We start from the raw sequence: 26,772 nt of genomic DNA, 5'->3' as shown, positions 1-26,772 counted from the left end.
GGGATGTATGCTGCTGCTGCTGCTACTAAGTCGCTTCAGTCGTGTCCGACTCTGTGCGACCTCAGAGACGGCAGCCCACCAGGCTCCCCCGTCCCTGGGATTCTCCAGGCAAGAACACTGGAGTGGGTTGCCATTTCCTTCTCCAGTGCATGAAAGCGAAAAGTGAAAGTGAAGTCGCTCAGTCATGTCCGACTCCTAGCGACCCCATGGACTGCATCCTGCCAGGCTCTTCCATCCATGGCATTTTCCAGGCAAGGGTACTGGAGTGGCGTGCCATTGCCTTCTCCGAAGGGATGTATAACATGGCTCTTGGCACGTTTCTGGGGAAATAAGGGGGAGATGTCATTTCCAGTTAAGCAGAAAATGTTCTCTTTTTCAGGTTTTCGTCTTGTTAACACAAAGTGCATGGTATTGGTCGATATGTGGAAAAAAATTCAGCACTCAAATATTGTAACCTTGCGTGAAGTGTTTACCACTAAAGCTTTCTCAGAGCCTTGTGAGTGACTTGTAATTGTCTCTGCTGGTGGGCTTCATTGTTGGAAGCCAGGTTGCAGTAATGAGCGTTTGTGTTTTATTTCAAGCTCTTGTGTTTGCATATGATTTCCATGCTGGAGGAGAGACCATGATGAGCAGACACTTCAATGACCCCAACGCAGATGCCTATTTCACAAAGAGAAAGTGGGGTAAGGAGATGATGCAAGAAAGCTGGGTTTGACAAAGCCTTTGCTCTGTGAAAGAGTAGTTTTGTGTTGTAAAGTACTTGTAAGTTTAGCCCTATAATCATTCATTTTAAAGACCATATTGCATTTTAAAACGAAATACTTTAAAGAAATGGAGTCAGTGTGTAACAAGTTAGGAAATAATGTGTTATCTGTAAATGGAGATGAAGATGGGTTACGAAAGACTGATGTAAATATCTGAAATTTAAGTAGCTGAGAATACGATACAAGTTTTTTCCTCTTATTTTTTTCTTTAAAAAATGTAAAGTTTTCTGAGTAAAATGGTTTGGAAAATGCATTAAATTGAAAAATAATTCCTGTAACTTCACCACCCAAAGCATCATCGTTATTAGTCTCTTGACATTTTTTTCTTGTCTTGGTTTTTTGTTTTGGTTTGTTTTGTCTCTTTTACATAGTCCAGTGTGACACTCTGTTATTTATGTAATTATTTCCCTGAACAAATATTTTGCTTTAAGGTAGAATTCTGTGTTACTAAAGGAACTTCAAAATAAATTTTCAGGTAACTTTTACTTAAATGGGGAATATTTTCTTTGTTTAGTATTTAAAGAATTGTTTTATTGTTCATATATTGCAAAGAACTAAAATATTATAATTACATTCTAACAAATGCTTATTGAAGGGCAAATCATTTCAGAGTTAAAGTAAATTCATTTTGCAATGTCTGTTAATTAGTTTGTTTGGGGGGAAGGAAAATGTATGTATCATTTTCTTGTTTGGGGGCAGGAAAGTGTTACCCTTTATGCTGAGGTTTTTGTTAAAGATTTTCCTGAATGTATCCTGAGAGAAAGCAAGGAGAGAAAAGACTGGAGTCTGCCTGGCATTATAGATTAAATATATTATTTCTGTTTGCTTGTAACTTTGCTTTCTGACAGTTGAAAGAAGCAAGCTGTGGTTACATGGCTGTTTTGCATTAAAAATCTGGTCTCAGAGTGTGGTCATTTTTTTCCTTTTGCCATGTCATCTGTAGCACACACATAATTTTGTTGAAAGGGATGTGGTATAACTTTTCCTATAGAAAAATATCGCTGTAGTTGTTCGTTTATTTTAGTAACAACAGCTGTGAAATGGCTGTTGGCTTTAATTTATAGCTGGGTTTCTCAGCCTCAGCACTGTTGACATTTGGGGCTGGAGTAATTATTTTTGTAGGGCCATTCTCTGCCTTGCTGGGTGTTTAGCAGCATCCCTACCGTGTACCCGCTAGATACCAGTAGCAACCCCCTCCTCCCGTTGTGACACCAGAAATACCTTCAGACACTGCCAAATGTCTCTGAGGTGGCAAAGTTGACCCCTGTTGAGAACCACTGATTTATAGCACTCCTTTTTAGTTTATTTTTAAAAAAATCTTAATTCTGCTTTTGGTGTTTGATTATTTGGTATGTTTACATTTTCTTAGAAATCAGTTCATTTTCTAGTATTTGAAAGTATTGTTTGATGGTATTAACTCCTCTAAATGTATCATATATACTTTAATTTATAGCAATTTATAATCTGTTTTCCCAGTATGAATATTGAAAATGAAAGGAAAAAGAGCCAATGTTTGTATAAACTTGTAGAGACATAGAAGGAAGTATAATGCTGTCTTACATTATGTAATTTGTTAATCTAAAACAAAATAATAGCATATTGTAAGAGATATGCTAATAAGAGAGTAGGAATAATAATAGCATACCTTATAGGGATTGTGGTAAAAGGTTTAAAATGACATAGTGTGGGTAAAGTAACTAGATCGAATCTGGCATAAAGTATGCAGTGTATTTGCTACAAATATTTTTTTTCCCTATTCAGTTCAGTTCAGTCACTCAGTCGTGTCTGACTCTTTGTGATTCCATGAACCACAGCACACCAGTCCTCCCTGTCCATCACCAACTCCCAGCGTCTACTCAAGCCTATGTCCATTGAGTCGGTGATGCCATCCAACCATCTCTGTCATCCCCCTCTCCTGCCCTCAATCTTTCCCAGCATCAGGGTCTTTTCAAATGAAGTGGCCAAAGTATTGGACTTTCAACTTGAACATCAGTCCTTCCAATGAACACCCAGGACTGATCTCCTTTAGGATGGACTGGTTGGATCTCCTTACAGTCCAAGGCACTCTCAGGAGTCTTCTCCAACACCACAGTTCAAAAGCATCAATTCTTCGGTGCTCAGCCTTCTTTCTTGTCCAACTCTTATATCCATACATGACTACTGGAAAAACCATAGCCTTGTCTAGACGGATCTTTGTTAACAAAGTAATGTCTCTGCTTTTGAATATGCTATCTAGGTTGGTCATAACTTTCCTTCCAAGGAGTAAGTGTCTTTCAATTTCATGGCTGCAGTCACCATCTGCAGTGATTTTGGAACTCAAGAAACCACACTTATTAAATAGCTTTATTTGACCGCTTCCTGGTTGTCTTTGATGTTGTCTTGACATATATTACTAGAGCTACTTTTTGAGTCATTTAACATGGTTTTCCAGATGGTATTATCTTCAATTCTGTCTAAATTTGAGGGCTAGCAGTTTTTGAATTTTGTGTTGTGTTCTTCCCTGGAAATTTTGTCTCAAGTCATAAGTACTTATTAGCTGTTTATTGGCGTCACAGTTAACCATTTAACTGTGTTGCTTTTGTAACTGATTCAGAAAAGGTTTACAACCATTTGAATACTTGGATTTATAAGGACATGTTCCCTGAAATAATTACAGAATCTAGATTACATTTATGAGGCCCCTTTCCTCTTGATTAACAGTGACCCAGAAAATTATATCAAGAAGCACTTACAAGGTTGATAGAATCAAAAGGATTACTTTTCATGGTAGACTGGATTATTTTTATGTTTCAACATTACTACCCATAAGTGGCATAAGTTCACTGTTTTACATTTATGTTTTCTGTTAACTGGACGTGGTTGTAATAGAAGAGGCTGGGCAGCGTAAGGACAATAAGAAAACACTCCACAGAGATGTTGGTGGCGACTTCTGTTTCCCTCAAGCCACGGAAAGAATAGTTCCCACACACCTGAGCAGCAGTAGAGATAAGGTTTAACCACAGTTTAAGAAAAATAAGCCCTTCAGTTCCTGTTTTTAATCAGAACTTGGTTCACAATTAAGTAGACGTTCTTACTTTAATAATTTTTGTTTGCTGTGCAATAATTATAGTGGTCACAGAAAAGAGAAGCTCAGTGAGAGCAGTCCTACTGCTGGCAGTATAATACTGAGGTGTAATATCATACATAAAAAAATTTGGGTTTGTTTCTTGAATTCTTTTTGATCTGCATGTCTTAGTCTTTTAGTTAATTACACAAAGGTGCCATTTTTTGTGTGTTTATAGGTCAACATGATGGACCATTGCCCAGACAGCATGCTGGATTGTTGCCAGAATCTCTTATTTGGGCATATATTGTCCAGCTGAGTTCTGCACTGCGTACCATTCATACAGCAGGTTTGGCATGTCGCGTTATGGACCCAACAAAGATTCTGATAACTGGCAAAACAAGGTACTGGCATTTTGAACTCTGGCTTCTTTATCAATCATCTAACCTATGACAGCTTAGTAAACATAGCGTGACGATTTGTTTTAATTCTACCTTTTCATATATTCCATCCAGAAGAACTGCTGTGACTTTGAGTTCATTTGTAAGTTTTTTTTTTTTTTTTTTACATGCTGAGTTTGTAATAGAATGCCTTGTTATTAACCAAGATCTCGTAGGGGTTTGGGAGGTATGTATGGTTAGGGCTGGGGGTATATCAAGCAGTGTCAGTACAGGTTTCATATGTATATCTCTCAGTCTCAGATTTTGACATGAGTCCCCATAATCTCCAGAGGCTTAGTTAGCACAGCCTGTTGGGCTACACCCCCAGAGTTCCCATTCATGAAATCTGGGCCGAGGCCTGGGAGTTTGCATTTCTAACAAGCAGGCATTGATGCTGTTGCTGCTGATTGGGTTTCATGCTTTGAGAACCAGTGATTTTACAGAGACCTTGACTTTACCAGCGTTTGATTTGAGTTGTTGAAATTTTGAGAGTTGTCTTGGGCAGCATAGCATGAGGAACTCAAGGTCTTAGTAACAGGTTACCTGGATTCATGTCCTGGGCTCTGCTAGTTAGTTAACTAACAGCAAGTTACTTGTGTGTTCAGCCATCTATGAGACAGCTGCTGTTATCTCCATTTTCCATATTTGTAAGGTACCTGCCTCATAAGATTATTGAGAGGACCAAATTAATTAATACATGTAAAATGCTTTGAATGTGCCTGGCACATCTTCATCACCTGTTATGAAGCTAACTGGTTCTCTTTTCATGCGTAACTAGTAAAGAAGCAGCTAGGTTTTGGGAAAAGAAGCAGTGAGTGACCTGGTAGTCAAAAAGCCCAAGTTGCAGTCCTGGCTTTATCTATTCCTGGCTTTCACAACCAAAGGCCTGTCACTTGAAGTCTGTGACGTTATCTCTAACGTGGTGACTGGCAGGGGTTACATGGGGGTAGGGCAGGCGGAGGGACTGGCCAGGATGCTGAGATCCTTCCCAGTATCATAAGAAATGTTCAGTTTCCACTAGTATGTAAATTTTCAAAAGTCTCGTTTTAATTATTCTCTCTTTCTGATCTTTAAAGGTTGCGAGTAAATTGTGTTGGAGTTTTTGATGTTTTAACATTTGATAACAGTCAGAATAATAATCCATTGGCATTAATGGCTCAATACCAGGTGAGTAAGAATTAACATGGATATTTACTTAATAACTTAAGGCTTGAATTTTTTTTAAGATAAATTTTGTTTTATTTTAAAAGCATTTCAGAGTTTTAAACGTAGATTTAAGTTTATTCTGGGGGTGGTCTCTATGCAGACTTGGAACGTGCATTTCGTAATCACTATGGTGTGTTCAGTGTAGTGCCCTTAGAAGTTGTAATATACAGAATTAGTGACAGTGTCAGAGACTAGTTGTTCAAATGAAAATACATTTATATGAATAGGAAATTTGTCCTCAGCATAGATTAGAACACTAATTAGCTGAATGAAATACAGTAAATGACATTTTACTTAGTTTTCACTTTTTAGTATGTTAAAATCACACTTGTTTTTACTTTTACAGTTGTCCCACTGTCAATCCAAAATTTTATTTTCAGAGGAAGGGTGTTGTATAGCTATTTTCTAAAGGATTCTTTTTCTTTTCCTTAATCAAAACCTATCACTCACTTCTTGTACATTATCAGAATTCGGTTATAGTCTGACTTTATGGTAATATTGTGGACTGAGGTTCCATTGTGTTCTTAGCTATTTCATTCTTATTTCTTGATTAATGCAAGACATAGGTAAGAATCCACCTCTGCAAGGAGCTTTCAGTGTGGCTGCTTTTGCCTTTTTACTCTCTGCAAGTGACACAGCTATTTAAAGTCAGTATCTCATGTCATTCTGTTTGTATTCATATTTTTTGAAGGATGTGCAATTGTCATTTTAAGACAGTATTTGTTTGTTTTTTTCATGTAAGGAGTTTTTGGTGTTTCTGAACATTTATTAACTTAGGGAGATTTGATGTAAGGCAAAATCTCTTATTTACATGGAGAAACAAGGAAAATACCTTACCTTCCCACTCCCCTTCTCATTTCATTTTCTTGTCTTTAAATCTTTGAAAGATTTTAGTTTGCTTTATTAAAATTGAGACAAATTCAGAACAAAAAGGAAAGGCCAGGATGAGAATTAAAGTGTAAATAGTGTGTGATATTCTGGTTAGTTCATGCTTAAACCTCTTCCTTTGCTGCTGGACAGTGGACAGCATAGTCCTCAGACTTAGAGCGACTCCTCTTGTCGTGTTCAGTTGTTTGCAGCCCCTTCGCAGCTTCCTTCCCCTCTGCTCTGGCCCACCTATCCCCAGCAGCTGCCAAGCTGTTCTGGTTGGTAGTGCCATCTAGTGGGCTCTATGTGGAAGAATCTGGCTACCCTCCAGTACCCCCATCCTCACCCAACCCCCACCGCTAGCAGCTTTCTTCTGCAGAGGGGAATTTGCTCCCTCTTTCTTATCCTGGTTGGTTGTTTCTTAGCTACTTTCCTGCTTATCATCTGTCTTATACTTAGTGCCTAACTAATTGGCTCTGAAATTTTTCCTTCATAATCTTTGTGCTTCTGAAAGTGACTGATTATTGACTGTTAAAATGCTAGTGATCTTTATATATCCAAGAAAATAATACTAAACTTTGGGAGAGAAATTAGACATTATTTAGAACCAGTGCCATCAGCCTCTATTGCAAGTATTAGGAAACCCTCTGTCCACAGAACTGGTGTTGTGTTGTTTATGTGCAGCCTCATGGTACCTCTCCATTCCTCTCTATTCTGAATATTTCCTTTTTCTTTTTAATTTCTAGTGAGAGATAAGACTAGTTTGATTTTGTTTTTCTGTAAGTATCACAGCAGGGGTGTTTTCCATTTTTTTTATTTTCGAATGTCCTTTATTTGTGTTTTGGATTGTATGTTACCTTGGAAAACCACACTTCATAAGAAAAAGCAATTCCAGAGTTTCAAAACAAACAACTGTAAAGTAAGCATTTGGGCCAACTGATTGGTAGGTTAGGAGCTGCCCCCATTCATAAACTTGGGCTACTTTCAACCAGTTATCAGCCTCCCTTTATTTTTCAAAGGCAAAGATTGTATCAGGTTTCCTTTCTTTTTTTGGAGTGGGGTTATACATGGATTTTCCATATAGCTTATGTAAGTAAGGTAAAAGAGAGAATTAATGGTAGTTCCTAGTGGGGGGGCTTATGATTTTACAGAGAATAGGGTATATGAGAAAGGAGTGTATTGTTTCTTGTAGTCTATTTTTCATAGTCTGTTTCAGACACGTGAATAGAGACTGACTTTCAGTAAAATGGACATAAGTAGAGCCATAGATAGAATCAGAGAAAAATCAAGAAGTCAAGAATCAGGAAGAAACTGAAAATGAGTTGGGGGGAAAGCCTCCAGAATTCAACAAATGGGGGGAAAAGCCAGATGGAGGTAAGAAGCAAAAATAACAAACGGAACACTATTTAGCTGGGAATAAGGAAAGGAGAGTTACTGAGCGCTTAATGACGTTACAGTGTCTCTATTGAGCAGAACTTCATTAACCTCTTTTATTTGAAAAAATCTGTTCTGATTTAGTCTGGATTATGTGATGTGTATACTTCATTTCTAGGTGGGTATTTCCACCTTGAGTCAGCTTCAGAAAGGTGGCAGATGTACTCAGAATCAGATGGACTTATTTCTTAAACCCATATAGTCCTTCAGCTATTTTGTGCTTTTGTTTTCCTTTCTTGTAATAGGAGATGCTCTAGGTGGGAGATTTAGTTGTAGCATTGATTCAGGGTGGAGCTAAACTGAAGATTTTGCTGTTTGAGGGTGGGGATGTTGTGTGTTGCTACATGCTGCTGAAATACTTAATAAATAATAACAAGCTTAAGTTTGCTTTGCTGATGACACTGAATTGAAGCACTTGTAGACTTTTACAGTTCGCTTTTCCATGTACTGATTTCTCTTGATCAGCACATTTATGATATCTTTTATCTAACTTGGAATGTTTTATTGATCCGGAGAGAGACTGAGAGAAGTCCTGCCTGAGTTCAGTCACAGCTGTGGGTCCAGAGAGCAAGGATGGTGCCACAGCATTCATTCCCTTTCCTGTGGCAACTGCTCTCCCAGCCTGATCTCCAAACTCAGCCACTGACGCTCTGACATGAATCCTTGGCATCTCTTTTCCTGATCGATTCAGAGTTGTCTAATAATTAATTTTTCCACTGATTATATTATAGGATCTTAGGTTCAGAGTATCAGATTCACCAGTGCTAGATTTGAACTTTTTAATGTTATTTTAGTTATGGAGTTTGATTTCTTTTTATTTTTTTACTCTTTGGGAAGGATGTTGTTAAGGATAGCTATGTAGTCCTAAACTTTCAGTAGCAATTGCCTTGAAATACTCACCTGATTTTGCAAATAACACCATTTATAAACTTGTACAAAACCAGTGGCTCTCAACCCTGGCTGCATATCTGAATCTCTTACGAAGTTTTGAAAAATACCAATATGTAGATCTTACCCCAGACTAACAACAACAAAATAGGATGAAAGGATAGCCACCGGGTGATTTTTTTTTTTTTTTTTTTTTGAGCTTCTCAGGTGAATTTTATTGTAAAGCTAGGTTTGAAAGCTCCTATGGAATATTTATTTATTCCATAAATAAACATGTATCCAGTAATTCAGATGAGATCTCACATTGTAAAGACTTATGCGAGTTTTCTGTAGAAATTACTTCAAATGATTTCCTTGAACTCTAAACTGTCCATTGTCTTGGAGGTATATGATTACTGATAGTTAACCTGCCAAACAGGGCTACTTAGGTGACCATTCTGTTTCTAGGAGAAACAGAATCATTATTATTCAGAGAGCTGTCTTTTAAACATTCTTTTGGAAGAAAGGCCTCAAAGAGGGGAAATCTTTTAAACAAAGAAAGAAAACGAGTAGGAAATGAGGTGGTTACAGAGCTCAGAGATCCGACTATAGTGTAAAAACCTGTCTGCTTGGAAACAAGGGCAGATGGACTGTCATGGAGGTTTGCAGCATTGTTGATGTCTAGAGAATGTGCTCTGAAATCAGGTATTGCAGACATTGTGTTTGGAATAAGGGAATTACTTCCCTTTCAAATACACTCTAACTTTTGTGCATCATGGAGAACGAAGAAACTGCCTGTCGTGACTGTAATGATCACTGTGAAGCAGCTGTTTGGTAACCAGCCTCAAATGTCCTGCCATAGTAAGAATATGAGCTTTAGTTAAGTATAAACATTTAGGGGGAAGAAAGGACAGTAAAGCAGCAGTTCTGTAGGTGGCATAGGAATTGTTTTGAATAATGTTTCTTAAAGTAGCCCTTAGAAGTACCTTCATTAGAATTACCTGGGTACTTTAAAAATGTTGGGCCTGTTCCCAGACCTACTGAGTGAGAATCTGGGGTAGAGCTGCTCAGAAAGAGTCTTTTTAATGAAGCTCCCAAGTAATTCTGATGAGCACCAATATCTAGGAACCTTGTGCTTAGTTCTTCAGCTTCTTTGTAAAGATGCTTTTTCCATGCAGGCAATAGTGTCAGTATATTAAATTTGTACCTATGAAAGAAAAATTAAAAGTTATATTTATTCTTTCATGTCAGCAAGCAGATCTGATATCATTAGGAAAAGTTGTGTTGGCTTTGGCTTGCAACTCTTTGGCAGGAATTCAGCGAGAGAATTTACAGAAAGCCATGGAACTGGTGACAATCAACTACTCCTCTGACCTGAAGAATCTGATTTTGTAAGTTTTAATATAATGATCTTATGAGATAAGACAGAGATTTTTCATGAGAGTCTTTTAACAGTGATTCTATTGATTTTTAGTTTCCACTATTTAAAATCAGGACAAACATAATTAAACAATTTTTAATTTATTTTTATTGCCAAGTATGTATTTCTTGAAATAAGTTCATAAACCAGTGTGTTTAAATTATTTATTGGTGTTTTAAACATTTGGCCAAAGGGTAGACCCCCCTAGAGCTGCATTGGTATCTATGAGCTACATATGACCTTTTAAATTTAAATGAATTACAGTTAAATAAAATTGAAACGATTCAGTTCCTCTGTTGTACCACGTACATCTTAAGAGCTTAGAAGCTGCATGTACCTTCTGGCTCATATATTGGACAGTGGGGGCATGGAACATTTGCATCATCTCAGAAAGTCTATTAGACAGTGCTGCTCTCCAGAGTGGTCAGTATCTTTGCAAGAGCTGTCAGAAATAACCCCATCTGCAGCCCAGTTGTGTGGTATGTGGCCCACACCCCTGTTTCAGAGAGTATGTGTGTCAGGGTCCCTGTGCTTCTCCCCCAGTGTCTTTATACTCCAGGAAATCCTTGATTGTACGTCTGAAAATACTGGGGCTTAAGAGAAGCCCAGTCCACTGTGGACTGCTGTCACGATGGTCTATAAGATGCGTCTGACATCGGGGATTCTGGAGGGGGGACAACCAGAACTCTTATTTTAAATGATTCAGGAGAAGAGATGCTAGGAAGTCTCCTTTGAAAAATTTTTTTTATGATGTTCTAGAAGCAATTAGAGCTTATTGATCCTTTTCAGTCTCTTTTAGCTTCCAGCTGTTCCTTCTGATCTTTCTGTGTAACCCTGGATGATCCAGTTTCTTTTTGGACTAGCCCTGTGGTATGGAACTGAGGGACGGAGGATGGGGCTGCCCACCTGTGCTTTGTTACACTGGCCTAAGTGTCCTGCTTGTGACAGAGCACTGGAGCCAGTGGTTACCTGGTTCCTCTGATGATCAACTAAGATGATTTCTCTTAAATAAAAATATTTGTTTCATATACTATCACAGCAGTGATTTCTAGCCATAGCTTGCAACACCTAGGATATTTTAAATAATCTCAAGTTATAATTTTCCCTTTTTATAAAAGTGAGAGTAAAGGATATAAGTGTAATAAATTGGCCATAAGTTAATAATTACTGAAACTGGGTAATGGGTACATGAAGATTCATCATACTCTTCTCTCTCCTTCTATAAATGTTTGAAATTTTCCTTAATAAAAAATGAATAAACAAAAAAGTCATACTTTCATACTAACCAGTAATCAAAATTTACAGAGCAGTAAACTATGTATCATGTACTTTTGAGCTGATTGATGTGAATTATGAATTAATTCACCTAATTCTCCCAATAACCCTTTAAATTAGGTACCATTACTAGCTCCATTTTAAAGATGTCAAAACTGAGGCTGGGAGATACAAAATAACTTGACAAAGTCACATAGCTTATAATAACTTTAAGTGTGAGTAGTTAGGTATAAATATGTCAGTAATTTCAGATGAATGGCTAAGACATAGATTGTCCACATGAGTTTATAACTGTTCATTTATTCAACAAAAGAACGCCTAACTCTGTGTCAGATGCTGAAGCTACTTTGTATAAGATGAACAGAATCCCCCGTCTTCTGGAGCTTCCCCCCATTATAATGGGGAGGAGTTAATAAACTCGTCAAGAAGTAAGATGTTTGCAAGATAGAGATAAGTCCTATGGAGAAAATAGGTATAATTATAAGCAGAGCGCAGAAGAGTTAGAAGCTTCTTTGTTAGGAATGGTTAGGACACGGCTGACCTGTCAGAATACTACTACTAAATGATCAATAATCATTGTGTTCCGACAGGTAGCCGTTTGAGACGTGTAGTATTTTTCTGCCTTAGTTATGATGGTAGAAGAAACTGTTCTTTTTCCTGATGTGTGTTAGTGCATGGAGATTTCTCAGAAATAAAAATACCATGACAGCTGGTGAATGAAGTCACAGAGCAGGAGACAGCTTCCTAAAACACTGAAGCTTGTTTCCCTTACCAAAATGAAAGTCTGAGTTTTAGTTTAAAAACTATTTTTGAAGACCAATGGAAAAATTTCCCCACCTACAACCACCTCTCCCAAAACCTTTGGATCTTTTCATCTCCCACTATTGTGAAAGAAGGGTTTGAGAATGGAAATATGGTAAGTGTAACTCTATACCCAGCTTTCCTTTCTCATTTTCATAGTAGTAAAAGATTTAGAGAAAGAGACGTTTTTTACAGTTTTTTCCATTGGCTCTTAAAGTTTTCCAGAGAAAAGAAATACAATCATTAAGCTTAAAAAATGAACTCGACTTGCATGAAAAAGAAATTTGGAAATTGTGCACACTAACATGCCGGTGGCAGCAGTCCCTGTGTGCTTGTGGGTTGTGTTGTTCTATAAACTGCGTGTTTGGCATTCAAGTGATCCTTCTCTATTTTGGTTAGATATTTGTTGACTGACCAAAACAGGATGCGAAGTGTAAATGACATCATGCCCATGATTGGTGCTCGATTTTATACTCAATTGGATGCTGCTCAAATGAGAAATGATGTCATAGAGGAAGACCTTGCAAAGGTAAAGTGTGTAGTTAAAGGACTGTGTACGCACCTGCATCTGTGTCTATCAGTAGATGTAAAACAGAGTAATTACTGTGCTGGATATAGTACTCTGCCGGATATAGTACTCTGCTGGCTAAGACTGCAGATATTTTTGTCCAAACTTAGTGTTCAGTATTTTGATTTCTCCGGTACTCTGGGCATTTGTCTTATTTTTTTTTTTTGTTCATGGTTTTGCTACAGTCTTGAGATACAATCTTGATTTTTTTTTTTTTAATATGCAATCTTAGTAGTAGACAGCTTCAGTGGAGGAAGAATAAATCACAGGCTTGTGATTAATACATACACCCTACTGTGTATAAGATAGATAACCAACAGGATCTACTGTGTAGCACAGGAAGCTACTCTAGTCTATGATAACCTATATGAGAAAAATCTGAAAAAACAATGAATACATGTATATATGTAACCGAATCACTTTGCTATACACTGAAAGTAACACAAAAACTATAATCCAATAAAAAAGGGACAATTGCATAATCTTTTTGAGTATTACAGTATGTGAAAAGAACATGTTATATTCAAAAGTATAACCAAAAGGTGGGGATATTAGGGTTTATGGTTTAAAGCAAATATTGGTACAGGATACCAGTTTTATAAACGTTTGCTTTTATATTCAGTTAGCTGGAACATTAATATTCTCTCTCTTTTTAAAATGTTTTATAGGAGGTTCAAAATGGAAGACTGTTTAGGCTTCTAGCAAAATTGGGAACAATCAATGAGAGGCCGGAGTAAGGATTTACAGTATTTTACATCATGTTTTCAATCAAGGGCACTGTTTTGCATAACCAGAATGAGTATACCTTATTCTTACTGATTTTATTTGGGAAAAGAGAAGAATTCTCATGTAAAGTGACCTTTTAAGCCTGTTGTTAGCCATTAGGGTGGTATTTTTAACCACAGCGCTGGTTGTGATTGTCCTTAGGGATTATACATGCACACAGAGAGACAGAGACACACGCACACAATACACTGTATTAAAAACCTCTGTTGTGGTTTGCCTGTGAGGGAACATTTTCTGCCTGCCAGTGCTGCCTCTCCCCATGTGCTTTCTGAAGCCTGTTCCTTTTACCATGGTCACATTGGATCTTTTTGATGCTTCTGATTGTTTCATGCCTCTTATCTTCTATTAAAGTGCATTGTTTGTAGCTGTCACGTGAGTGACACTGGAAAGTGCCGCAGAACATTATTGTTTAGTTCTGCCTTGATGACAGTTAATTGTATGTTCAAGAAAGAAGCAAGGTTGATGTTTATGCCTCATACCTGTTCCAAAGACAAGGTTGGTGACTGTGGTACAAGTTACATTTCAGGATTGTTAACTGCTGTTCATAGAGATAGGTGGTAGATAAATACCATTGCTTGAGGGGGTTTTTTTGACCACAGAATTTAAATTACATAACTTTCTTCAAAGTTAAAAGATTCAGTTAGCATTTTCCCTAGCGATTTTTCTAAATAGAATGTGGTCATATGTTGAACCATTTTAAAAGTTTTTAATTGCTTCTTCTGGCATTTATCTCTTTATTTAAAAATACGTGCTTAAGTGCTGTTTCTTGATTTTTCTTCAGTGTTTCAATTTTTCTTCAGTGTATAGCTCAGTCCTGTGGCAGGTGAGGCTGTATTTCTCATACACCCTTCCCTTAACTAAACACACACAGACACACACACACACACACACTGTACCACTTAACCCCTGAATTTTGAGATGAGCATTCAGTGTTGACATTATTAGAGCAAGGAAAATACTGTTTGTAGCTTCACCACACAGTAAATCATGACTACATTTCCTTTGTTTTGTATTTTGTTTTTTGATTTTTGTTTTCCTGGTGTGAGTACTTGTCTTATGTAGAAAACTAACCAAGTGAAAAATATTGACCACCAGTTCATTCTAAACTCCCTGCCGGATATAAAACACCCTTCCATATGGCCCAAAATGAGTAATAACCTCTCAGTTCCTTTTTCCCTCCCCATTAGAAAAATTACCCCCAGGGCCTCTGCCCTCTGCCCATCTCGGGGCTGGTTGCCTTCCAGCGTGCTCACGCCCTCAGCTGAGACCCAGGCTTCCCTTCACTCTTGCCCTGGGAGCTCTCTCTCTTTTTGTCCCACTTCTGTGTTGAACACCCTGTTTCTTGCTTTTTGCATTGGTTTACTCTTTTGCTTTAATAAATCACATCCTTCTGTAGCTTCCTGAGAAAGGGGAGTTTTTCCCAGTGTTTGGAAGTCTAAAAGTATCTTTATTCTGCTTTCATACTTTATTGATAATATGATTGGGTATATGTCCTCAGAAAATTATTTTTATTAATGAAGTCTTTTGAGTATAGTGTGTTTGGACCAGTTTCTTTAAAAGTAGAAAAGGTTTGCAGTGAAAAACCTTTCATACCTGACTCCCCCAGTCTCTCCACTCCTCCTACCAGCCTTTATTAGTCTCTTGTACATATTCCCTGAGTTAACAACTGTATATTCTTATCACCCCTCTACTTTAAAATATGTACAAACTGTAAGTTATGTACAGTGGTCTGCATATTGCACATGACAGTATGTTTTCTCATAACAGTGTATTTTGGAAATCTTTGTACAGATACGTTTAGTGTATGCCCAGCAATCTTCTCAATAGTTAGCAAACATGACCTAACTGAATCTTAGTAATAGCCCGTAGTGCGGATACTTCAGTATTCCCTTTTAATAGAGAGACTGAAGCATAGAGAGGTTAAAAGCCTCCGGGGTCACTCGAGACCAGACAGCATGTGGCTCCAGAGTCTGTGCTGTCTTAACCAAAGTGCCGTGCTTCCTCATGGTCAGTGGCCGTGTAATAGTCCATCATGTGGATGCTCTGTAATTTGTCTCTCCAGTTCCTTATCAATGGCCTTTTGAGTTGTTCTCAGCCTTTTTGCTAGTGTAAGCAGTTCTGCAGGGACTGACTTAAGCATACTTAATTTTGTGTGTGTACAAGTATAGGTCCAACTCTGATTGTGAGATCAGTACCTGCTGGAATTGGTGACTGTAATTTGATAGCTGTTAGAAGGATTTACCAGTGTACAGTGCATGAGAGTCTTTCACTAGCAATACTTTTTCTGAACTTCCGGGTTTTTGACAACCTGACAGATGAAAAATTGAATCTCAGTGCAGGTTTTTTGGTATTTACTCAATAATCAGCACGTTGCCCATCTTTCTGATTCATTTCTGTTTCCTTTTCTGTCTGTCTAGTCCTTTGCCCATCTTTATTTCCAGCTGCATTTTCTGTCTTTTTGCTATGTAGGAGCCAGAGGGATCTGACCTTTGTGATCCTTTCTTTTAAGTTTGTCATCTTTCTTTTGACTCTGCTCAATTTTTTCCCATACAGACGTTTTTATAGTAGTCGAATCGATCAGATGTACTTTTTGCTTCCGGATTTTGAGTCATGGTCAGAAAGTTAGCATTTCTACTCTTAAGATGATCTTATGAAGGGATCATCAACTATTTTCTAGAATACTTAAGGTTTCATTTTTTTATATAAAAAATTTTTATATATTTGGAATTTATACAGGATGTAAGGTATGAATTCACCGCCACCCCCACCACCCACAGTGGTCCAAAAGCTATTTATTGCATAGTCTAGCTTTTCCCACTGGTTTATTAAGGCAGCAGCTCTTTCACACTATCTTAATGAGTGACATTTAAAATCTACTAGTGTTAGCTCTTTCTTATCTCTGTTTTATTGGTTTTATTAAATTCATTAGTAAGCTTAAGGAGCATTTGTGTTTTTTAGATGTGGAGTTAACCTTCACCAAGATAATGGCATGTCACTGTATTTGCTGATGTCTGCTTTAGTATCCTTCAGAGTTTTACGTTGTTCTTCATATAGTTACAATACACTAAGTTTATTCTTAGGTGTTTTTTCTTGTTGCTGTTATCAATGGAAATTTTCTCCACTCTGTCTTCTTAGATTCTTTGTTATCCAGTGTATGTGAAAATGATTGATTTCTATAAATTTTGTAGCGTGGGACTTCTAGTGTTTGGGTAATTTTTCAGTAGATTCTTCTGGGTTTCCTCCCTTCTCATTTCTGTACTTTTGATGTCTCTTGAGTGACTGTGTTAGTACCTCTAATGCATAGTTCAGTAATAGTAATGATAGTTTCTTTCAGAATTTGAAGCACTGATCCATTTATTGTCTTTTAATTTATAAACAGACTCAAAGTCATTTTCTTTCCAAGTTTTTCTTCATCCCTATGCTTTTAGGACAACTCCGCGCCCCCCCCCCCCCCCCCGCCCCTTTTTAAAGTCATTGATGTGCAGAAATTCACAACGATGTGCTGTGGTGGTGAGTTTTTGATTCATTCTGATGAGTCAACAGATGGGCCTTTTAACCTTGGGAATTTATCTTTTAGTTCTTGGAAGTTGTCTTACTGTTTCTTTGCAAACCTCTTTCTGGAATTCGCGCTGCTTAGATATTAGACCTTTGCAATTGATTTTCTAATATTCTCTTCTGTTTTCCATATTGTGTCTTAGTGTTGTGCTTTGTAGCCAAAAATCTCAACTTATTTTGTCTGAAGTTAAAGTGTTTTTTTCCTAATGCTTTAAATTTGTACTTTCTAGGCAATAATCTTAACTTACTTGGTCTAAAATTAAGGAGTTTTCCCCCTAATCCTTTAAATTTTTTAAATTTTGCTATATTTTAAATTTCCAAAAACTTTCTGCTTTCTGAATATTTCTGTCTTACAGCATTTAATTCATTTTTCTCTGAGGCTGTCAATTATAGATTTTTACTGAGTGGGTTTTTTAAATTTTTATTTAACTTATTTTGTCCTCTACAGTATCTCATAGGAAATCCCACTAATGACTTCACCTTCAAGCACCCCACAAAGCATTAGAGCTCTTTTTTTTTTTTTTTTTTTCGGATCTGCTAAGTCATGCCGCTTACCTGTCTGCTTTTCACCTTTTTAATTTTTGCGACTATTTTTTCTCTCCTGTTGTTTCTGATCCCTTTGTCCTTGACTGTCTATATGCTTTCTTAGACACTTTTTGTCAGTTGGCTGGGATTTTGAAAAGAACAGAGATAAATGGGTGTGTTTAATCAGCTTTTAATTGAAAGACCCTGAAGTGATCTTAATAAAGCAGACACATGACTGTGGGGGCTTCCCTCTTTGTTCTCAGAATGCAGACCTCATTTTTACATGTGATCTAAGGCTGCATGGCCTGACCTCTCCCTTTTCATCCGTGCTTCAGATCTGCCTTTTTTTTTCTTTTAATTTCCTCCTTGCCTCTTGTGCTGTCTGCCCGTCTTCTCTTGTACCCCTCCTTGTCCTCACTCGGGTCCTGCACTCTGATCTCTTTTCTCCCCCAACGCCATCCAGCCTCGTCTTTTCTTGTTTAGGTGCTCCTTGTTCTGTCCCTTGCACATACTGAGGCCTCTGACCAAGAGGCATGCTTCCTTGGGGAGAGCACCCATTCTCTGTCTGGAAAGCCTTCCTTGGCTTCCCAGGTGAATTCTTGTTTCTGGTCTATACTGTGTCCCTGTTTTTAAATGGCATTCTCTCCATATGCAGTTACAGCTTTTTGTAACCTGTATGTTTCATAGGTCACTGAAAACTTAACAGTGACCATCTGGCCAGTTTTCTAGCTCTTTGCCACTCACTTTCACATCATCACATGATGGTAGGATACCAGTATCTACCCCATTTTGTTCAGTCCTAAACATTTCCCTGTTTTATGCTCCCAGAAAAGCAGAAGACATGTTGACATCTCTCTCTACCCTATAGAGAGAGGTCATTTGCTTTCTTCCCCATGTTATCTAATGGTAGGGGCCTAAGTGAGGAAGGGATTGCGAAGTAGGAGTATGTAAGGCTGTGATCGCTTTGATAAATAGAAAATGGTATTCATGTACTTCATGTTCAATGAGATTAGTTTTAAAAATCTATGGGCACTCTGGACATAAAAATTAGATTGAAAAAAGCTACACACAGACCCTACTTTCTGGTTGATTGTAGACAACAATAAAACTGGTTTTGAGTCTGAAGTATAAACATACAGCTTTGTGGTGTAAACATGAGTTATTGAGGTTAATATTCCCTTCCCTCAGGTTTCAGAAGGATCCTACCTGGTCGGAGACGGGAGACCGGTACCTGTTGAAGCTCTTTAGGGATCATCTTTTTCATCAGGTGACAGAAGCGGGTGCTCCTTGGATTGACCTCAGTCATATCATTTCTTGTCTTAACAAGGTAATGTGGGTCCGGACTTTGAAGATTATGATGCTGTAATCTCCAGTTTATAGAGCTGCATCTTGTACAAATACGGAGAGACGTAAGGAGTTAGGTCTCTGTACTCTGCTACAGTATACAGGGCATGTTATTCATAATTATTAGCTGCTCCCACTTAAGTAGCAGTTTCTAGAATGGGAGTATTTTTTAAAACTTGCGTAAATAATTTCAGAATTTTTCATGGTGGATCTTTTTGTTGTGATCAAATGTCACAAAATACTGCCTCTACTCCCCCAACCCACCCCCACTGTATTTACCAGGTGTAGTTTGTTTCAACATATGAAGCCATGAGTGGGAAAGACAAAAATACTTTTGCATTTAAATATCTTTAAAAGTTGAATTCCTTTCTTTGCAGTCGTGAGTCACGTTGAGTGCTCTCAGCTCAGGGTGTCAGTCAAGTGTTAAAACTGAGAGCGCAGTACCAGCAGAGCCTGCTGTGGGGGTAGGTGGTTAGATGAACCATGTTGGTAGAGGCATGTCATATGTTTATTTAAGAGGCGAGCTTTGTGCTTTAGAGAGAGCTAGGAGTGATGGGATTTACGGAGGAAGGGAGGAATGCATTTTCCTTGTGAACTACTTGTAATCATGGAGAGAAATGGGTTTCCAGAGGTAAACCCTCGCCTTTGTTTAGGTTTGTATGTGAAATGGGGGTTGGCCGCCTGTGAACCAAATCCTTTGCCTGTTTTTAGACAACCTACAGGCTAAGAATTTTTTCTCACATTTTAAAAAGATTGTAAAAACAACAACTAACAATATGAAACAGAGGCTTGTATATGGCCCTGAAATGGAAAGCATTTACTGTCCGGCCCTTTTCTGGTCTAAGCTGTCCCTAAGTTGCAACGATTAGAGGAGAAACTAGCCACTGTGGCCCATGATTTAGATCTTTTGGCTACAGTGTGCTCATCCTCCAGAAAAATGGGTTTTAATTTTAAGCATACTTTGCCATGTTTGAATTTCCTTAAAATGCTTTGGAGAGTATTGTCAGTAACCTGCATTAAGACAGAACAAGACTATATGTATAATTTAGCTAATCTGATACGATTTATATATTCGTTTGCCCTTTTTCTCGGAGAAAACATTTTTCTTAAGCACCAGGTGGTGGAGAATGCCGCCAGATTTTAGAAAACAGAGTCTATAGTATCAAAGCACCAGTGGGTAAAAATACGTAAAACTGGAATAAATACTGACAGGGAGAGCCTGTGGAATAAGCCATGAACAGACATTGTAGGTGAAGATTACTTATTGAGTATTAGGATAACTGAAGCTTTGGAGAAAATTGTGTTTCATTTCATAAAATAACTGGGAGTAAATAACTCAGAGTAAATAGGAGTAAATAAGTTTATTCTAAATCTGAAAATGTGACAATTTTTTGTTTAGAAAAAGTGTAATAAAAGGGATGGATGGTCATTTTGGTGATATAAAAATTAAATTTTTACATAGATTATTTTGGTGGAAATGACAAATTAGATGGTAAAATGATTTGAAAGGCTATTTATTGTCTTCAGAATTAGTGTTAAACATTTTAATGAATTAATGAAAAGAGAAGGGAAAAGGTACATTGAAAACTAACAAAAGTAAAGTGAAAATCCTAACAGAAGTTATTTGATGAACTCAGGATTCTTGCAAACGCTTTATAAAGGCCTTACTAAAATATTATTGCCAGATCCTGATAGATAGGGATTTGATAATGGTCATATACTGGCATTCACACAAGTGGAAATAACAGAAGTAAACGTATGAAAACATTTGGTAACATTAGTTAAAAAGGTTAAAAAAAAACATTAAAAAAGGTAAATTAAAATAGCAAGGTATTCATTTGATGCGGTGTTACTGGTAAATTGGTACAGATCATAAATTTGTGCTGTTCGATGTCCTTTGGAAAGCAATTTGGCTTTATGTATTAAGCTATAAAATTCTTCAGACTTCTTGATACCGTCTCTCCTAGGGAAGTAATTCTACAGAAGAAAAAAATTAAGTAGCCAAAATATGTTCATTGCACTGTAATTCATGATGCCAAAAGACTGGAAGATATTGGGGGAATAATTGAAGTCTGCATTTTATGAAGTATCAACTGGATGGAAAGCGTTGCACCCAAGTGTTAAGCGTGAAAGACAGGCAGGCAGCAACATAGGGCAATCTTTTTAAAAAAACACACCTGAGTTGAAGTGTGTGCATACTGACTAGTGATGTAAAATATTTATGATTATCTAGAGGGGGATGTGACACAATTTAAAATTTTTTCATATATCACTGTTGCACGTGTTGTCCTAAAATAGGCTTGCACTTCACATGCTGTGTGTCTTGTTTGTTTCAGTTAGATGCTGGTGTGCCAGAAAAAATAAGCCTCATTTCCAGAGACGAGAAGAGTGTACTTGTGGTGACTTACAGTGACTTAAAGCGATGTTTTGAAAATACTTTTCAAGAACTGATTGCAGCTGCGAATGGTCAGTTGTAGTATTTGCTTAAAAAAAAAAAAAAAAAAAAAAGGCGGGATATGGCCAAGGAGCTTAACCAATAGCAGATTGCACTACAGCTGAACTGTTCTCATCATCTCATCTCACGTCGGGGAAGCACGCAGAAGATGAGCAGAGCTGCTTGCACTTGGGTCAGGTGCGCTGTTACTTGAAAGAAAGAATGTCTCCCTCAGCCCCGATCTGTGGCTGCCGGCGGGGCCACACCTGTGAAGAATTTATTTTAGATCAAGGAGCACCATTAGGTGAATGATGTTCCAGCTTTTGTTTTTTTTTCCCCACTTGTATATGCACTAATTTTAATTTTTTTAAGACTTTTTTCTGATCTTTGAACTTTTGCCATGTTGTATACTATTAAGGGAAACTATTTGCAAGGACACTTTTGGGAAACCAAGCTGGGCAACATTTTGTTCACTGAGGGGTGCAGAATTTGCTCCTTTGGGGAGAGGTTGCCCTGAATAACGTAACGGACCAGGTCAGTGATTTCATGGAAGTACAGTGTAGTGCATAGTTCTTCTAAGAGTATTGTATGCAAGCTCTGTATGCCACCCACTGTTTGTTCAGATTGAGAGGTTTTTTTGTGTGTTTTGTTTTGTTTTTAAAAACACAGAAAAATATCAGTGAATTATTGGGCATGAATTCCCCTCTCAGCTGATTTAAATCCTTTCTGAATGAGGATAGACAGACACTGAAGGAGCATACAGAACTCTCTGCTCCAGATTCAACCAGAGCCTTTTTTTTTTTTTAAGTGTTCCCCTGTTAATCAGATACATTTATGCCATTTTTTTTTAATAGAAAAAGAACATTAAGAAATTGTGTTAAAGGCCTGAAGGTCAGGAGTCTGTTGCTTTAGGTTCTTTTCAGTTTGCTTTTTTTGTATAAAGTTCTGTTCTTTGAACCACAGCTTTACTATGGTACTTTACACTGGACACAGATGCAGAGACACTGTTCAGAAGACAAACTGCACACAGCAGTGGTCTGGCGTCGAGAGCTTTCTGAAGTCTTACAGCCTGGATCTGGAAGGATCACAGTCTGCTGTGCCTTTGCAGTCACTGCTTAGCCCAAAGTCATAGTGCTTTTTGATAATAATAACTCTGTGGGGTATTCCTGAGTCAGTCAATCTCAAAAGTTTGGAATTTTCCTCCTCTTAACTTTCTTAACATTTGGACGTGCAGTTGTCGCCAAACTTGGGTATTCATGGAATTTCTAGTCAATGAAATACCTGTACTTAGATACTGAAGACTGCCAAATACATAGGAATTTTCTTTCATAAAAACCAGTAATGAAGACTCTTATCTCCTTTCCCAGCACTGAATGTTTTACTAGCACTGGGTGCTCACCACACAACGATGAAGAAATGTGGAAACTCAGAAGGTCAGGAGGGACTTCCAGGCACTTGCAACTGATGTGACAGTCTTCAATTTTAATAACTATTCATATTTGTAGTTTTCAGAGAAGTTTTTAATATTTCTCTGTCCACTTTTTATAAGCTTTAAAATGATTTTCTCTGCCTTGAGATTTGCATCAAGAAAAAGCATCTCTTCACCCAAAAGCTTTGAAGACTAGAGACATGCTTGACATGTTTTAACAAGTGTGTTTGAGTCCACGTTTGGTAGCATCAGTTGTTGAGTTAAAAAGGAAATCAATTATTGCATTTGATCAGGATGGATTTTAAAAAGAACATAATGTTCACTATTCAAAGGATAATTAACATTTGCCACCATAATGTTCTTTTTTTATGTAAAAGGAACAAGAACTTGGAGACATTAACATGCAAAGGTCTTTTATCATTATTAGCTCATGTATTTGAGGAAGAGCAGCTGTCTTTTTATATGTTTTTTGACAAATCATATTGTAATTCTTTTGTACAAAAAAGAACTACTTGTATTCTAGAAGAAATATGAAATGCTTAATTTATAAGCGGGCTGGAGATTTTTTCCAATATTGTTTTCTTTGAAAATGAAAGGGGATCATCTATTTTAGTTTCGGGGTCTGGGAACTTTTTGAAAATTTAATTTGTGGACCAATGTTATGTGAAAGCTAAGGAAGGGCAGGGGTAAAATAGGGCTTGATTTTCTCATTCTGTACAGACCAGCAAACTTCCCTCTGCAAGGCAGGCTCAAATCACAAACCCAAGAGTGTTTGCGTCATAAAATGCTAGTTTGCTTCAGCCCCTAGTAACCTCAGGACTTGGTTTGAATATAAAAGGTAGACAACTGATATGTTTTCACGAGTAAAATATTGTCAGCCAGAAAACAGTTGGTGTCAGGTAAATGTCTTTTTTTTTTTAAGCTTTGTTTTATATTTATTTTTCATTTAGTTTTTATTGGGAATGGTTTTCAATAGCACTCTTATTAGTTCTGCTTAGGTGTTTTTTGGGGGAGCCCTCTTTTCCATAGTGTTATTCCACTTAAGAGGTTGTCTAAACGTTAGTCTTTTTAATTCATAGGAAGATTTTAATATCTGAGAGTACTCAAATTAAGGATGTAAACTTCCCACACCTTCCTGTTATGACAGATATAAAAGCACAGAAAGGACAACCCTTGAAATCATGTAACATTGGTCATTTCAGCTTTTTGTACCTATTTTAAATTCTGTCAGTGCGTTTACTTCATTGTAAATATGTTTGAGGGCACCTTTGTGTTTTTGCCTTCAACCTTGGTTCTGTGATTTGGATGTCAACAACTTCCCTGAAAAGCACCAGTGTGTTAAGTTCTAACGTCATGACCCCGGTCTGGGTTATTTCATCTTTAATCCTGTTTTCAGTCTCTATGTGTACAGCAGTATTTTTAATAAAGAATTACAGAGAGAAGATTGTCTTTTTTTCCCCCCCTTTTTGGTACCAGTGCATTTAACAAGATGATGTTTGTCTTATGATCAGAACTTAAAAGGCTGAATATTTCATACGTGTTTTGGAGGAATTTTTGGTCTTTGGATAAAATGGTGGCAGATTTATTTACCAAGTATCTGTTAAATGCTTAACTTGGACCTGTTCTAGACACTAAAAATGCAGATAGGAGTACTTGTTATTTACAGAATGTACAATTACACCCAGATGTTTCTAAGTAGTACATGGCACATGGTATAGTTCAGGGGAGAGGACCTGCTTCTGTGAAAGGAATGACACCTAGCTCATCACTGATTCAGACTCAGTCTACTGTGTAGATGAAGGTGCCCTGCCTCCCACTCCGTCCAGAAACATCATATAAGTGTAGAGAATGAAAATATGGCAAAACGTTAATACTCATCGAAACCAGATACTTGTTCATTAAATGTAAGCGTACTTCAGAGAGACTGCGGGTTCAGACCCCTGCACTAATGCAGTAAAGTGAGTTGCATGAATTTTTTGGTTTCACCTTGCATATAAAAGTTATATTTACACTATCAATAGCATTATGTCTTAAAAAATGTATATACATTGGTTTAAAAATCTTGCTAGCCATCATCTGAGCCTTCAGCAAGTTGTAGTCTTTTTGCAATAGTAACAGCAGAGATTCCTGATCATTATAACAAACAGAGTAAGAATGAAAAAGGTTGAAGTTTGCTAAGAGAATTACCAACACAAGCCATGAAGTGAGCAACTGCTGTTGAAAAATGGTGCCTTTAGACTTAATTTGATGCAAAGTTGCCACACAAACTTCGTTTGTAGAAAGCACAGTAACTGTGAGGCCTGTCTGTATTTTATTGAATGCCTGTTATCACATTATTAACTAAAGATGTATTAATATGTCTTTTGTTACTCAGACATTATTGACCAGAAACTTAGCAATACTTTTTTTTTTTTTGAAGAGAGAGATGCAGTTAACACTGTTGCAAAGTTGTGCAACAACTAAATTGTACAACTTCAAGCGAAGTTGTCAGAGCTTGAAATTGATCCAGGATTTGTTGCACAATTTAGGATTATTATCATTCACATGTTGCTCCATTAGGTTTTTGTTCCAGTCTTGTGTATATCATAAATAGAAACTTCTTAAAAATGGTGCATCCAAAAAAAAAAAAAAATGGTGCATCAAGAAATTTTAAGTGAAAAGCTTTTTGGTGAACTTTCTCTGATAGGCCAAGCGGTATATATACTAGTGTCTTCATAATATAGTTCTGATTCAGATGATGTGAACATTAGAGCAGTAAAAAGACAAAAAAACCTTAGTGGTTGATTCTGATATGGAAAGTGGATATGAGACTCACCGGTGCTGGGGGATGCATTCTCCTTTGCCTCTACCGAAGAGTAGTTTGAAGACAGTGTTTCACGAAAATTAGAAGACTTCACAGGTGTGTCGGGTGTTCATATATTGAATGCAATAACCTGCAAAGTGTTAATGAAATAACAATGAATTTTGGGCCTGGTCAGAATAAAAATTGTTAGTTTCTGCAAAAAGCCCCGAGTCAGTATGGAGTTAATGCCAGGCATTGCTCTAGGAACCATTAGAATCCTGACCACGACAAGTATTTGTGCTCTTGTTGCTCAGTTTATGTCCGATTCTTTGTGACCCCGTGGACTAGCCCGGCAGGCTCCTCTGTCCACCCGATTCTCCAGGTAAGAATACTGGAGTGGGTTGCCATTTTCTTCTCCAGGGGATCTCCTGACCCAGGGATCGAACCCTTGTCTCCTGCATTGCAGCCACCAGGGAAACTGCCATATAGTAGTTAAGAGGTAATAGTGATTATGCAATTAAATAACACAGAAGTGATTAACATAAAGGATGTGGATCGGGTTGCCAAGTGGAGCAAATTAAAACTAAGAACACCAAGTTAGCCTCAGAGTCATGCAGTGTCACTTCTGCCACATGGTGTTGCTTACAGGAGAATTGGCAGAGCCAGCCCTGGTTCCAGGGGAGAGAAACTGGGTGGGGAGTGGCAGGAACACTGCTGAGGTTCACATGGGATGGGGGAGTGTTGAGGCTATCTTTTGGACTGGCCACAGTGTCAAGAGCACACGTCATCAATTTAGCATTCACGTGAGAGTTTGGGGGGGAGATGTGGTCGATACCTGTAATTTGCATGCCATTATCCCATAGATGTCATTGCAAGCCTTGAGTTTGGTTGAGATTATGAAGAGAATTCGTATGGGCTTAGAAGACCAAAGGTCCAGGGCAGTGCCCTGGGTTCCCTGGAACACTATCCACAGATCAGACAAAACCAATACAAGACAGAAATGACCTGTGGGGGTGGTGGGGGTGGTGAGGTGCTGGCACAGTGCCCTTGGGTTGAGTTTGGTGGGGGGCAGAGTGCACCAGCGAGTGTTTTGAGTCAGTGTGTGGGTGCAGATGCTGGTAGGTAGGAAAATGTGACCAGGGAATTTTGAAGTCCTCATGATTCCTTCAGTTTTCCCATTAACGTGAAGGGTAAAACTGTGGTACGTATCATGTTGGGTTCTGAAAATTAAA

The 26,772-nt window shown here is 37.8% G+C and overlaps 1 protein-coding gene across 6 annotated transcripts in view; it reads left to right on the top strand.

Moving 5' to 3' along the window:
- PAN3 (poly(A) specific ribonuclease subunit PAN3) overlaps positions 1-24,200 on the top strand; it is a 120,354-nt gene extending 96,154 nt beyond the window's left edge. For 4 of the 6 annotated variants that reach the window (XM_040266734.1, XM_040266736.1, XM_040266737.1 and 1 more), the window contains 9 exons: positions 380-496; positions 582-683; positions 4,046-4,211; positions 5,324-5,414; positions 9,873-10,012; positions 12,517-12,646; positions 13,354-13,418; positions 18,740-18,878; positions 21,232-24,200. In XM_040266734.1, the coding sequence (XP_040122668.1) occupies positions 380-496; positions 582-683; positions 4,046-4,211; positions 5,324-5,414; positions 9,873-10,012; positions 12,517-12,646; positions 13,354-13,418; positions 18,740-18,878; positions 21,232-21,372 (1,091 nt within the window). In that variant the 3' untranslated portion in view covers positions 21,373-24,200. Of the gene's footprint in view, positions 1-379; positions 497-581; positions 684-4,045; positions 4,212-5,323; positions 5,415-9,872; positions 10,013-10,830; positions 10,912-12,516; positions 12,647-13,353; positions 13,419-18,739; positions 18,879-21,231 lie in introns of those variants that run through there. The other 2 variants (XR_005725614.1, XR_005725615.1) reach the window with 2 other exon arrangements.
- Positions 24,201-26,772: the final 2,572 nt, after the last annotated feature.

The sequence above is a fragment of the Oryx dammah genome, unplaced genomic scaffold (assembly GCF_014754425.2).
Source record: "Oryx dammah isolate SB20612 unplaced genomic scaffold, SCBI_Odam_1.1 HiC_scaffold_24, whole genome shotgun sequence".
Classification (NCBI taxonomy): domain Eukaryota; kingdom Metazoa; phylum Chordata; class Mammalia; order Artiodactyla; family Bovidae; genus Oryx; species Oryx dammah.
Note: the sequence above shows the minus strand (reverse complement) of the source record. Positions and strands in the feature narration are given on the sequence as shown.